The sequence below is a fragment of the Oncorhynchus clarkii genome, chromosome 32 (assembly GCF_045791955.1).
Source record: "Oncorhynchus clarkii lewisi isolate Uvic-CL-2024 chromosome 32, UVic_Ocla_1.0, whole genome shotgun sequence".
NCBI lineage: Eukaryota > Metazoa > Chordata > Actinopteri > Salmoniformes > Salmonidae > Oncorhynchus > Oncorhynchus clarkii.
The window spans coordinates 21,949,332-21,963,654 of NC_092178.1; the positions used below are offsets into that span (position 1 = coordinate 21,949,332).

The 14,323-nt window shown below is 42.9% G+C and overlaps 1 protein-coding gene across 1 annotated transcript; it reads right to left on the reverse strand.

Annotated features, from left to right (window-relative positions):
- Positions 1 to 1,156: 1,156 nt before the first annotated feature.
- LOC139391915 (small ribosomal subunit protein mS40-like) lies at positions 1,157 to 6,979 on the reverse strand (the record flags this gene model as incomplete). The annotated part of the gene is made up of 4 exons (XM_071139526.1): positions 1,157 to 1,513; positions 1,665 to 1,844; positions 6,618 to 6,740; positions 6,922 to 6,979. Coding segments are annotated over 4 exons (594 nt in total), but the record flags the coding sequence as incomplete, so codon positions are not given.
- Positions 6,980 to 14,323: the final 7,344 nt, after the last annotated feature.

A 14,323-nucleotide genomic window follows, 5' to 3' on the forward strand; every position in this document is an offset into this window, starting at 1 on the left:
TGTGTTCTTCGTCTTGCAAGCCTCCCCCTTTTTCCTCCAAACATGATGATCATTATGGCTAAACAGTTATTTTTGTTTCATTAGACCAGAGGACATTTCTCCAAAAAGTACGATCTTTGTCCCCATGTGCAGTTGCAAACTGTAGTCTGGTATTTTTATGGCAGTTTTTGAGCATTGGCTTCTTCCTTGCTGAGCGGCCTTTCAGGTTATGTCGATGTAGGACTCGTTTTACTGTGGCTATTGATACTTTTGTACCTGTTTCCTCCAGCATTTTCTCAAGGTCCTTTGCTGTTGTTCTGGGATTGATTTGTATTTTTCGCACCAAAGTACATTCATCTCTAGGAGACAGAACGCGTGTCCTTCCTGAGCGGTATGATGGCTGTGTGGTCCCATGATACTTGTGTACTATTGTTTGTACAGATGAACGTGGTTTGGAAATTGCTCCCAAGGATGAGCCAGACTTGTGGGGGTTTACATTTTTTTTCAGAGGTCTTGGCTGATTTCCCCATGATGTCAAGCAGAGGCACTGAGTTTGAAGGTAGGCCTTGAAATACATCTACAGGTACACCTCCAATTGACTACAATTATGTAAATTTGCCTATCAGAAGCTTCTAAAGCCATGACATAATTTGTTGGAATTTTCCAAGCTGTTCAAAGGCACAGTCAACTTAGTGTATGTAAACTTCTGACCCACTGGAATTGTGATACAATCTGTCTGTAAACAATTATTGGAAAAATGACTTGTGTCATGCACAAAGTAGATGTAAGCATTTCACTGTTAGTCTACACTGGTTGTTTACAAAGTATGTGACAAATACAATTTGATTTTTAGTTGTAGCCCGTGAAAAGTGTCTGGAATGAATCTGATCTGTGACATGTTTTAGCAAAACTCTCCCAAAAGCAATATTGCCATAAACAATATTCTAGAACTTTTAGTGCGACCCGACCAAATTCACAGAAATATGAGTTGTAGATCTGTCACTCGTTGAAAGCAAGTTCAAGAAGCAGTAATATGTTCTGAGCGCTATTTCTATGCTTAAGTTTACTTTTAGCGTCTTGTTTTTGTACACCACCTGAAAATTCAATATTTTTGGTTATGGAAAAGATTTCACACTGCAGTTTAGATGGTATAATGATTCTTTACACTATACTTGCTTGTTTTGTCACAAACTGAAATTAGACAAACTATTAGAATTTTAGCAACCAGGAAATGGTGGAGTGATTTCTGCATAGTGCATCTTTAAAACTTGCTCTACTACTTCCAGAAAGCCCAAATGATATCACAAAAAAAGAATTTCACCATGATTCCTTTGATAGGCCCTAGTCCATGTCAAATGGGCCTCGTTGGTCTTCTTGTCTTGAGCCACTTCAGTCTCGTCTGGCTGTATGGTGTGGTACCACCTGTACCAAGGGGTCATGATGGGGGGAGGAGGGGCCGAGCCAACTGCGTCATGGGAGTTGGAATAGTTCTCCCCTGAGAAGTCCACATGAGGAACCTGGAAGGGTAGCAGCCCTGGAAATATGGACAATATTTATGTACTGTAGGGAACTGCAGTTTCTCTTTTGGTGGCATTGTTGAACCGCTGCACTGGTCACAAAAAAATGTAATTCTTCATTACTGTACTGCTGTAGCATTCTGCTCCTTAGTCAGAGGCTGAACTTACCATGGTCTCTTGCAGTGCCAATTGCCTGATTTGAGTTAATTTTTCTGTTTCTGACTCTCCTGGATAAAAATGTAGAATAACAATATAAATGTGCCACTTTGGTTACCTCAAACCTCACAAAAAGTGTTGGTCTTGAACCAGATGTTACTTTATGCAGAAAGGTTTTCATCACTAAAACACCTATTGGCAGCCTTTCAGATTCTTGGCTGTGTCAACTGTGTAAATTCATCAAATCAAAGACAACTTATTTTGATGAAACCAGCAAGCATTTAGATAACACTTGCTGAATTCAGCATGGTTGATTCAGACTCATTCATAGAATTGTATTCACATTACATAAATAAAACCATCTTACCTGTCCGCGTGGGGTCATACACAACGCCTGTATATGGGCTTATAAAATTTTGCAGCAGCTTCACATTCTGCAGAAAGACTGGTCCATTGCTTACCAAACATAACATTGAATAGCTTGTTAAATCAAAGGTTATACCATCTAATTTTACATCTCTCATGATTGTGTATATATATATGCCATGACTAAATGTGAGAGACCAAACCTGATAGTGGATGATGGTGTCTCAACAAATTGGACAAGGGTTCCCACATATCGTGTCTCCTCTGAAGAAAACAAAACAGAAATAGTGATGAGGGTTTTGTCTTTCTTTTCCCACCTTTATTTAACCTGGTAGGCCAATTGAGAACAAGTTCTCATTTACAACTGCGACCTGGCCAAGACAAAGCAAAGCAAAGCAGTGCAACACAAACAACACAGTTACACATGGGATAAACAAACAAACAGTCGATAACAATAGAAAAATCTACATACAGTGTGTGCAAATGTAAGATTAAGGAGGTAGGGCAATAAATAGGCTATAGTGGAGAAATAATTACAATTTAGCATTAACACTGGAGTGATAGAAGTACAGGTGATGTGCAAGTAGAGATACTGGGGTGCAAAAGAGCAAAAAATAAATAACAATATGGGGATGAGGTAGTTAGGTGGGCTGTGTACAGGTGCAGTGATCGGTAAGCTGCTCTGACAGCTGATGCTTAAAGTTAGTGAGGGAGATATAAGACTCCAGCTTCAGTGATTTTTGCAATTCGTTCCAGTCATTGGCAGCAGAGAACTGCTGGCGGCCAAAGAAGGAGATGGCTTTGGGGGTGACCAGTGAAATATACCTGCTGGAGGGCGTGCTACGGGTGTGTGTTGCTATGGTGACCAGTGAGCTGGCAGGGCTTTACCTAGCAAAGACTATAGATGACCTGGAGCCAGTGGGTTTGGTGAATATTTTTTTATTTTTTTATTTTACCTTTATTTAACCAGGCAAGTCAGTTAAGAACAAATTCTTATTTTCAATGACGGCCTGGGAACAGTGGGTTAACTGCCTGTTCAGGGGCAGAACGACAGATTTGTACCTTGTCAGCTCGGGGGTTTGAACTCGCAACCTTCCGGTTACTAGTCCAACGCTCTAACCACTAGGCTACCCTGCCGCCCCGGGGGAAGCTAGGGCCAGCCAACGAGAGCATACAGGTCACAGTGGTGGGTAGTATATGGGGCTTTGGGGGCAAAACAGATGGCACTGTGAGAGCAAATTAGATTGTTGCCTTGTTCAGGGGCAGAACGACAGATTTTCACATTGTCAGCTCGGGAGATCCAATCTTGCAACCTTTCAGTTAACTAGTCCAACGCTATAACCACCTGCCTCATTGCACTCCACGAGGAGACTGCCTGTTACGCGAATGCAGTAGAAGCCAAGGTAAGTTGCTAGCTAGCATTAAACTTATCTTGTAAAAATCAATCAATCATAATCACTAGTTATAACTACACATGGTTGATGATATTAATTGTTTATCTAGCGTGTCCTGTGTTGCATATAATCGATGCAACGCTGGGGGATAATTTAACAAAAGCGCATTTGCGAAAAAATCACAATCGTTGGACGACTGTACCTAACCATAAACACCAATGCCTTTCTTAAAATCAATACACAGAAGTATATATTTTTAAACCTGCAAGAAATCCAGGTTAGCAGGCAATATTAACCAGGTGAAATTGTGTAATTTCTCTTGCGTTCATTGCACGCAGAAACTGTATGCAACAGTTTGGGCAGCCTGGCTCATTGCGAACTAATTTGCCAGAATTTGACGTAATGATGACATAACATTGAAGGTTGTGCAATGTAACAAGAATATTTAGACTTAGGGATGCCACCCGTTAGATATAATACCGAACGGTTCCGTATTTCACTAAAATAATAAACGTTTTGTTTTCGAAATGATAGTTTCCGGATTCGACCATATTAATGACCAAAGGCTCGTATTTCTGTGTGTTATGTTATAATTAAGTCTATGATTTGATAGAGCAGTCTGCCTGAGCGATGGTAGGCAGCAGTAGGCTCGTAAGCATTCATTCAAACAGCACTTTCGTGCGTTTTGCCAGCAGCTCTTCGCAAGCACAGCGCTGTTTATGACTTCAAGCCAATCAGCCTAATGGCTGGTGTAACTGATGTGAAATGGCTACCTAGTTAGCTGGGTGTGCGCTAATAGCGTTTCAAACATCACTCGCTCTGAGACTTGGAGTAGTTATTCCCCTTGCCCTGCAAGGGAAGCGGCTTTTGTGGAGCGATCGGTAACGCTGCTTCGAGTGTGGCTGTTGTCGATGTGTTCCTGGTTCGAGCCCAAGTAGGGGCGAGGAGAGGGACGGAAGCTATACTGTTACACTGGCAATATTATAGTGCCTATAAGAACATCCAATAGTCAAAGGTATATGAAATACAAATGGTATAGAGAGAAATAGTCCTATAAATACTATTAACTCCAACCTAAAACCTCTTACCTTGGAATATTGAAGTCTCATGTTAAAAGGAACCACCAACTTTCATATGTTCTGAGCTAGGAACTCAAACGTTAGCTTTTTTTATATGGCACATATTGCACTTTTACTTCTCCAACACTTTGTTTTTGCATTATTTAAACCAAATTGAACATGTTTCATTATTTATTTGAGGCTAAATTGATTTTTATTGATGTATTATATTAAGTTAAAATAAGTGTTCATACAGTATTGTTGTAATTGTCAATATTACAAAAAAAAAAAAAAAAAAAACGGCCGATTATTCGGTATCTGCTTTTTTTGGTCCTCCAATAATCTGTATCGGCGTTGAAAAATCATAATCGGTCTACCTCTAGGTAGGATAGTCAATTTTACGAGGGTATGTTTAGCAGCATGAGTGAAGGAGGCTTTGTTGCGAAATAGGAAGCCGATTCAAGATTTAATTTTGGATTGGAGATGCTTAATGTCTGGAAGGAGAGTTTACCGTCTAACCAGACACCTAGGTATTTGTAGTTGTCCACATATCTAAGTCAGAACCATCCAGAGTAGTGATGCTAGTCGGGCGGGAGGGTGTGGGCAGCGATCGGTTGAAAAGCATGCATTTAGTTTTACTAGCATTTAAGAGCAGTTGGAGACCACGGAAGGAGTGTTGTATGGCATTGAAGCTCGTCTGGAGGTTTGTTAACACAGTGTCCAAAGAAGGGCCAGAAGTATACTGAATGGCGTCGTCGCGTAGAGGTGGATCAGAGAATCACCAGAAGCAAGAGCAACATCATTGATATATACAGAGAAAATAGTCGGCCCGAGAATTGAACCCTGTGGCACCCCATAGAGACTGCCAGAGGTTCAGACAACAGGCCCTCCGATTTGACACACTGAACTCTATCTGTGAAGTAGTTGGTGAACCAGGCGAGGCAGTCATTAGAGAAACCAAGGCTGTGGTGATTGACAGAGTCGAAAGCCTTGGCCAGGTCGATGAAGATGGCTGCACATTACTGTCTTTTATTGATGGTGGTTATGATATCGTTTAGGACCTTGAGGAAGAGAGGGTCAAGATTGTCTAGCTGAGCTGATTTGTTGGGGTCCAGATTTTGCAGTTCTTTCAGAACATCTGGATTTTGGGTGAAGGAGAAGCGGGGGGGCAGCCAGGTGGAAAGCATGGCCAGCCGTAGAAAAATGCTAATTGAAATTCTCGATTATCGTGGATTTATCGGAGGTGACAGTCTTTCCTAGCCTCAGTGCAGTGGGCAGCTGGGAGGAGGTACTCTTATTCTCCATGGACTTTACAGTGTCCCAAAATGTTTTAGATTTTGTGCTACAGGATGCAAATTTCTGTTTGAAAAAGCTAGCCTTTGCTTTCCTAACTGACTGTGTATATTGGTTCTTAACTTCCCTAAAAAGTTGCATATCGCGGGGGCTATTCGATGCTAATGCAGTATGCCACAGGATGTTTTTATGCTGGTTGAAGGCAGTCAGGTCTGGAGTGAACCAAGGGCTATACCTGTTCTTAGTTCTACATTTTTTGAACGGGGCATGATTATTTAAGATGGTGAGGGAAGCACTTTTAAAGAATAACCAGTCATCCTCTACTGACGGGATGAGGTCAATATCCTTCCAGGATACCCAGGCCAGGTCGATTAGAAAGGCCTGCTCGCTGAAGTGTTTTACGGAGCGTTTGACAGTGAAGAGGGGTGGTCATTTGACCGCGGACCATTACGGACGCAGGCAATGAGGCAGTGATCGCTGAGATCCTGGTTGAAGACAGCAGAGGTGTATTTAGAGGGCAGGTTGGTCAGGATGATATCTATGAGGGTGCCCATGTTTACAGATTTGGGGTTGTACCTGATAGGTTCCTTGATCATTTGTGTGAGATTGAGGGCATCAAGCTTAGATTGTAGGACGGCCGGAGTGTTAAGCATATCCCAGTTTAGGTCACCTAACAGTACGAACTCGTGTGACTGTCTGGTGGAGAATATAATAATAATAATATGGAGTTACATAGCCTAACACAGAGCAGACAGCATCATGGTAGACATCCTCTGAATATCTGTGCACTCTCCAAAAAAGCCTAGACAATAGCTTGGAGAGCTGCCACAAGTCTCCAGGTCTCAGGCAAGGTTACAGAACCACCGCTGTTACACCTACAATGCAGGTATTGCGTTTCTTCTGAGGGGGAATCCCTCCTTTCTGGTTCCTCCTGTAGTTAGACCACACTGGACTGGTTCCATAGTGCTCTATGTACTCTAGAGATAGGAGAGGTAGACAGACAGTCAATGATCACATATGGATGGATTAACAGTAATTAATTACACTCCACTGAGCATGCTTTCTAGTGCAGGAACAGGCTTAGTCTGGGTCCGAGGAACCATCCCTTAGAAAACAGCAGAGTACATAGAAAATACATACAATCTCTAATCTCCATACCTTCGCTCTCCAGGTAGCCCCATGGTCTGTCCTTGTAACAGTTAGTCTCCACTGCCAAAGCATCACTGGAGATTTCAGGTTAGGCTGCAGTGCACAGAGAGAGGCTGGACTTCACACTTGGAAACACAGCCTGGGTCCAACGCCTGACAGGTAACCTCTTTGGAAGCTAGAAACCAAACAAATAGAGTGACTGTCAGTCAAGTCATCAAGTGCAAAACTTGCAAATACAGTGTACTGTTCAGTACACAAGACAACGAAGCTGATACATTTGCATAGACTATGGTTCTATGTGAAACATATTAAGGGGGTTGCATTGGATGATGTACAGTGAAGATGCAATATGCATACGCAGTACACAAAGTCAGGTACTGGTATGTAGTTCACTATGTTGCTAGCTAAAGCTGTAACTTCACTGTGTTCATTAACCGACCGTAACGTTAGCTCGGTCACTGTTTCAAGATCTGATAATCTGTAACGTATGTGTGCAGCGGAAGTCCTAGCTTTCGCTTATCTGACGCACTATAGAAAATAATTGTCAAATACCTTATTCTGCCGAAAAGTAAGTAAAAGTAAAGGATAGACACGACATAAAATCCTTCAAATGCCTGGTATGGACGCTGCCATTTTGCCTTTCACAACTGAGGGTTGAAAGGTTACAGGTGAAAGAACAAGTAGCACATTATTTATTGTTGTGCATGGCCAAAGACTCTCCTTTTGGACTTCAATTAATTTATTTTATGAATTTTATTTATTTATTAATTGTATTATTTTAAATTAAACGCAAGGTTTTGATTGTGTCCGCTGGTGTGGCAGTCTACCCGATTTGCATCGCAGCCATTTTGTAGAAATATTATAATTATAATTATTCCCAAATGTGATATTATAACTCAATACAAGCACCATATTTTGTGAGTTAGCACTGATACTCGTTCAACTTTGTTTAGATATGCAACAATAGACTTGGGATGTGAGGTAAATTGAAAAGAGAATGTACAAAACGTGCAGCGTAATCTTTCTGTCCTAATGGACAATGAAGACACAGATAGAACACTCTTTAATTAATGAAGGTGTTCTACAACAGCGCGTCGACCAAAAACTCAATGTTGTTACCATGAAAAACCCAGAAAATGCATGCTGGAAGACGCGTATGACGTCAAATACGTCACAGGGTATAAATACCAAGGCCCTCCCCTTCCAGTTCATTCCTGGATTTGTTCTGAGGTGAGTAACGTCGAAAGAAATACTGCTAGGTTTTTTTTAATTTTTTTTTAACAAAAACGACTGCGCAATTATTTAATTTAACCATAATCAGAAAGCTATATTTAAGATGCAGGCGTGTATGAACACACGAAGAAAATAAGTGAATATCTTAAATGTGTTTTTCACTGTGTGCTCTTTTTTTTCAGGTATTTTGTCTGAAGAGTGGCCGTCGAGGAATTTGAATACCTAATAAAAAACGTTTTCTTCAATTAATTGACATTTCATTACTAGTTTTGCCTCCAGTTTGTTCGTCGGAATAGCTTTATTTTAGCTGCCACAACCCCGCCCAAACATTGTCAGTAGAATGGCCTGTACTGAAGAACTCAGTGACTTTCAACGTGGCACCGTCATAGGATGCCACCTTTCCAACAAGTCAGTAAGTCAAATTTCTGCTCAGCTAGAACTGCCCAGGTCAACTGTGAGTGCTGTTATTGTGGAGTGGAAACGTCTGGGAGCAACAACTGCTGAGCCGCGAAGTGGTAAGCCACACAAGCTCACAGAACGGGACCGGCAAGTGCTGTAGCGTGAAGATAATGTCTGTCCTCTGTTGCAACACACTATAGAGTTCCAAACTGCCTCTGAAAGCAACATCAGCATGAATGTTTGTTGGGAGCTTAAAGAAATGGGTTTCCATGGCCAAACAGCCTCACACAAGCCTAAGATCACCATGCCAAGCGTCTGCTGGAGTGGTGTAAGCCAGATAGACGGACTTTGAGGACTACAAACAGGTTCTGGAAACACTGGGGGAGACCCTGGTCCACAAGGTCACCTACTGCAGAACCAGGGCTCTATTGGCACTCTATTCCCTGTACTGCACCATTTCTCACCAGAGCACTATGTGCCCTGGTCAAATGTACTGCACTATGTAGGGAATAGAGTACCATTTTGAACAGACCCAGGAGGAAATAGAAATGTAATGCAAAATAACCTACCGCTGAAGCTGGCTATGTCATTAGCTCAGTGCATCTCGATAGTCTAACGTGGCTTTGTTTCCTTGTCTCACCTCACCTATTTGAATAGGCATCATGGCTTAAGTCTCTCCCAAATCAGTTTATTTGAAGAAAGGTGTGGCGAGGAAGCCACGTTAAGAGTATTGAGAATACACCCCTGGTGTACTGCAGTATCCTCTCGGCCTATGAGATGTATACATTTTCTTGAGTCCAATTTGCCACCTTGCCCCCCTCCACACAACTGTATATCTGAAAAGATAGGGTGTGATTTGGAATTCAGAATTTGACTGGACAAGTGGGCATGTCTCACCCAGGTGACAATGGGACAGAAATAGCAATATGCTGAAGTATTTCTACTATAGAGGAAATGGCAATACATTACCAGTGGATCCACACATGTAGAAACCAGGCTCTTATTACCTGGGAATAAACATGTTGACACCTGTATGATTAAGTATTTACTACAGACAAAAAGGAAATTAAATAAATGGATTTTGCAATGTCTTTATTTATTTATTACAATTTCTTTGTTGTACAATTTGTCTCTGAATACAGCTGAGCAGATTAGACAGATTTATCCCATCAATGGTCCATATGGTAAGTAGCATGTACTTTACATGAGCTGATAATTCACTTATCAGTCATCCTGTTGCCTAGTCACTTTACCTCCCAATATATATAAATAAATACACACACATCTCCGAGTGGCACAGCGGTCTAAGGCACTGCATCTCAGTGCTAGAGGTGTCACTACAGACCCTGGTTCGATTCCAAGCTGTATTACAACTAGCCGTGATTGGGAGTCCCATAGGGCAACGCACAATTGGTCCAGCGTGGTTAGGGGTTTTCCGGGGTAGGCTGTCATTGTTAATAAACATTTGTTCTTAACGGACTTGTCTAATTAAGGGTTAAATAAAAAATATCTTCAATTACCTTGTACCTCTGCATATTGACTCGGTACTGGTACCCCGTGGATATAGCAAAGTTATTGTTACAGTTATTCCTTGTTATTTTTCTGCATTGTTGGGAAGGGGCCCGTAAGTAAGCATGTCACTGTTAGTCTACCTATTGTCTGCAAAGCATGTGAGGAAAATTAATTGGATTTTAAGTTGTAGCCTGTGAGAAGAGGCTGGAATGAATCAGTGATGCTTTATCAAAATTGCAACTGCTACCCTCCCACACTCCCAAAAGCAAAAAAAAACTATGTTGCCATGAAAACAAACAAATAAAACACAATATTCTTGTTTTAAATCTGCAATATGTGATTTTGGGCTACCTGACCAAATTCACATAGAAGTGTTATATAGATCTGTTGTCTCATTGAAAGCAAGTCCAAGAAGTGGTAGTTCTGTTCTATGTGCGATATTTCTGTGCTTAAGATTCATTTTTGTATCTTTTACTTTCATTTTTGTACACCAGCTTCAAACAGCTGAAAATACAATATTTTTGGTTAAGGAAAATATATTTCACAGCAGTTGTTTAATCACAAACTGAAATTAGACAAACTATTAGAATTTTAGCAACCAGGAAATGGCAGTGCTTTTATACATAGGGCTCTACTACTTCCAGAAAGCCGAAATAAAAAAATAATTTCACCATGATTCCTCTGATATGCCCTAGTCTATGTCAAATATGTCTTGTGGGTCTTCTAGACTTGTACCACCTATACTAAGGGGTCGAGCCAACTGCGTCATGGGAGTTGGAATAGTCCCCCCCTGAGAAGTCCACAGCGATCGGCTGAAGAGCATGCATTTAGTTTTACTTGCATTTAAGAGCAGTTGGAGGCCACGGAAGGAGTGTTGTATGGCATTGAAGCTTGATTGGAGGTTTGTTAACACAGTGTCCAAAGAAGGACCAGATGTATACAGAATGGTGTCGTCTGCGTAGAGGTGGATCAGAGAATCACCAGAAGCAAGAGCAACATCATTGATATATACAGAGAAAAGAGTCGACCCGAGAATTGAACCCTGTGGCACCCCCATAGAGACTGTAAGAGGTTCGGACAACAGGCCCTCCGATTTGACACACTGAACTCTATCTGTGAAGTAGTTGGTGAACCAGGCGAGGCAGTCATTTGAGAAACCAAGGCTGTTGAGTCTGCCGATAAGAATGCGGTGATTTGAAAGCCTTGGCCAGGTCAATGAAGACGGCTGCAAAGTATTGTCTTTTATCGATGGCGGTTATGATATCGTTTAGGACCTTGAGTGTGGCTGAGGTGCACCCATGACCAGCTCGGAAACCAGATTGCATAGCAAATCAAATCAAATTTTATTTGTCACATACACATGGTTAGCAGATGTTAATGCGAGTGTAGCGAAATGCTTGTGCTTCTAGTTCTGACAATGCAGTAATAACAAGTAATCTAACTAACAATTCCAAAACTACTGTCTTGTACACAGTGTAAGGGGATAAAGAATATGTACATAAGGATATATGAATGAGTGATGGTACAGAGCAGCATAGGCAAGATACAGTAGATGGTATCGAGTACAGTATGTACAAATGAGATGAGTATGTAAACAAAGTGGCATAGTTTAAAGTGGCTAGTGATACATGTATTACATAAGGATACAGTCGATGATATAGAGTACAGTATATACGTATGCATATGAGATGAGTAATGTAGGGTAAGTAACATTATATAAGGTAGCATTGTTTAAAGTGGCTAGTGATATATTTACATCATTTCCCATCAATTCCCATTATTAAAGTGGCTGGAGTTGAGTCAGTGTCAGTGTGTTGGCAGCAGCCACTCAGTGTTAGTGGTGGCTGTTTAACAGTCTGATGGCCTTGAGATAGAAGCTGTTTTTCAGTCTCTCGGTCCCAGCTTTGATGCACCTGTACTGACCTCGCCTTCTGGATGATAGCGGGGTGAACAGGCAGTGGCTCGGGTGGTTGATGTCCTTGATGATCTTTATGGCCTTCCTGTGACATCGGGTGGTGTAGGTGTCCTGGAGGGCAGGTAGTTTGCCCCCGGTGATGCGTTGTGCAGACCTCACTACCCTCTGGAGAGCCTTACGGTTGAGGGCGGTGCAGTTGCCATACCAGGCGGTGATACAGCCCGCCAGGATGCTCTCGATTGTGCATCTGTAGAAGTTTGTGAGTGCTTTTGGTGACAAGCCGAATTTCTTCAGCCTCCTGAGGTTGAAGAGGCGCTGCTGCGCCTTCTTCACGATGCTGTCTGTGTGAGTGGACCAATTCAGTTTGTCTGTGATGTGTATGCCGAGGAACTTAAAACTTGCTACCCTCTCCACTACTGTTCCATCGATGTGGATAAGGGGGTGTTCCCTCTGCTGTTTCCTGAAGTCCACAATCATCTCCTTAGTTTTGTTGACGTTGAGTGTGAGGTTATTTTCCTGACACCACACTCCGAGGGCCCTCACCTCCTCCCTGTAGGCCGTCTCGTCGTTGTTGGTAATCAAGTCTACCACTGTTGTGTCGTCCGCAAACTTGATGATTGAGTTGGAGGCGTGCGTGGCCACGCAGTCGTGGGTGAACAGGGAGTACAGGAGAGGGCTCAGAACGCACCCTTGTGGGGCCCCAGTGTTGAGGATTAGCGGGGAGGAGATGTTGTTGCCTACCCTCACCACCTGGGGGCGGCCCGTCAGGAAGTCGAGTACCCAGTTGCACAGGGCGGGGTCGAGACCCAGGGTCTCGAGCTTGATGACGAGCTTGGAGGGTACTATGGTGTTGAATGCCGAGCTGTAGTCGATGAACAGCATTCTCACATAGGTATTCCTCTTGTCCAGATGGGTTAGGGCAGTGTGCAGTGTGGTTGAGATTGCATCGTCTGTGGACCTATTTGGGCGGTAAGCAAATTGGAGTGGGTCTAGGGTGTCAGGTAGGGTGGAGGTGATATGGTCCTTGACTAGTCTCTCAAAGCACTTCATGATGACGGATGTGAGTGCTACGGGGCGGTAGTCGTTTAGCTCAGTTACCTTAGCTTTCTTGGGAACAGGAACAATGGTGGCCCTCTTGAAGCATGTGGGAACAGCAGACTGGTATAGGGATTGATTGAATATGTCCGTAAACACACCGGCCAGCTGGTCTGCGCATGCTCTGAGGGCGCGGCTGGGGATGCCGTCTGGGCCTGCAGCCTTGCGAGGGTTAACACGTTTAAATGTCTTACTCACCTCGGCTGCAGTGAAGGAGAGACCGCATGTTTTCGTTGCACGCCGTGTCAGTGGCACTGTATTGTCCTCAAAGCGGGCAAAAAAGTTATTTAGTCTGCCTGGGAGCAAGACATCCTGGTCCGTGACTGGGCTGGATTTCTTCCTGTAGTCCGTGATTGACTGTAGACCCTGCCACATGCCTCTTGTGTCTGAGCCGTTGAATTGAGATTCTACTTTGTCTCTGTACTGGCGCTTAGCTTGTTTGATAGCCTTGCGGAGGGAATAGCTGCACTGTTTGTATTCGGTCATGTTACCAGACACCTTGCCCTGATTAAAAGCAGTGGTTCGCGCTTTCAGTTTCACACGAATGCTGCCATCAATCCACGGTTTCTGGTTAGGGAATGTTTTAATTGTTGCTATGGGAACGACATCTTCAACGCACGTTCTAATGAACTCGCACACCGAATCAGCGTATTCGTCAATGTTGTTATCTGACGCAATAAGAAACATCTCCCAGTCCACGTGATGGAAGCAGTCTTGGAGTGTGGAGTCAGCTTGGTCGGACCAGCGTTGGACAGACCTCAGCGTGGGAGCCTCTTGTTTTAGTTTCTGTCTGTAGGCAGGGATCAACAAAATGGAGTCGTGGTCAGCTTTTCCGAAAGGGGGGCGGGGCAGGGCCTTATATGCGTCGCGGAAGTTAGAGTAACAATGATCCAAGGTCTTTCCACCCCTGGTTGCGCAATCGATATGCTAATAGCGGAGAAGGTACGGTGGGATTGGAAATGGTCGGGGATCTGTTAACTTGGCTTTCGAAGACTTTAGAAAGGCAGGGTAGGATAGATATGTTTGTACTGCTCCAGCGTCACAGAGGCTGAACTTAACCTGGTCTCTAGCAACGGCAATCGCCTGATTGAGTTACTTTTTCTGTTTCTGACACTCCTGGATACAAATGTACAATAACAATATAAATGTGCCACTTTGGTTACCTCAAACCTCACAAAAAGTGTTGGTCTTGAACCAGATGTTACTTTATGCAGAAAGGTTTTCATCACTAAAACACCTATTGGCAGCCTCTCAGAT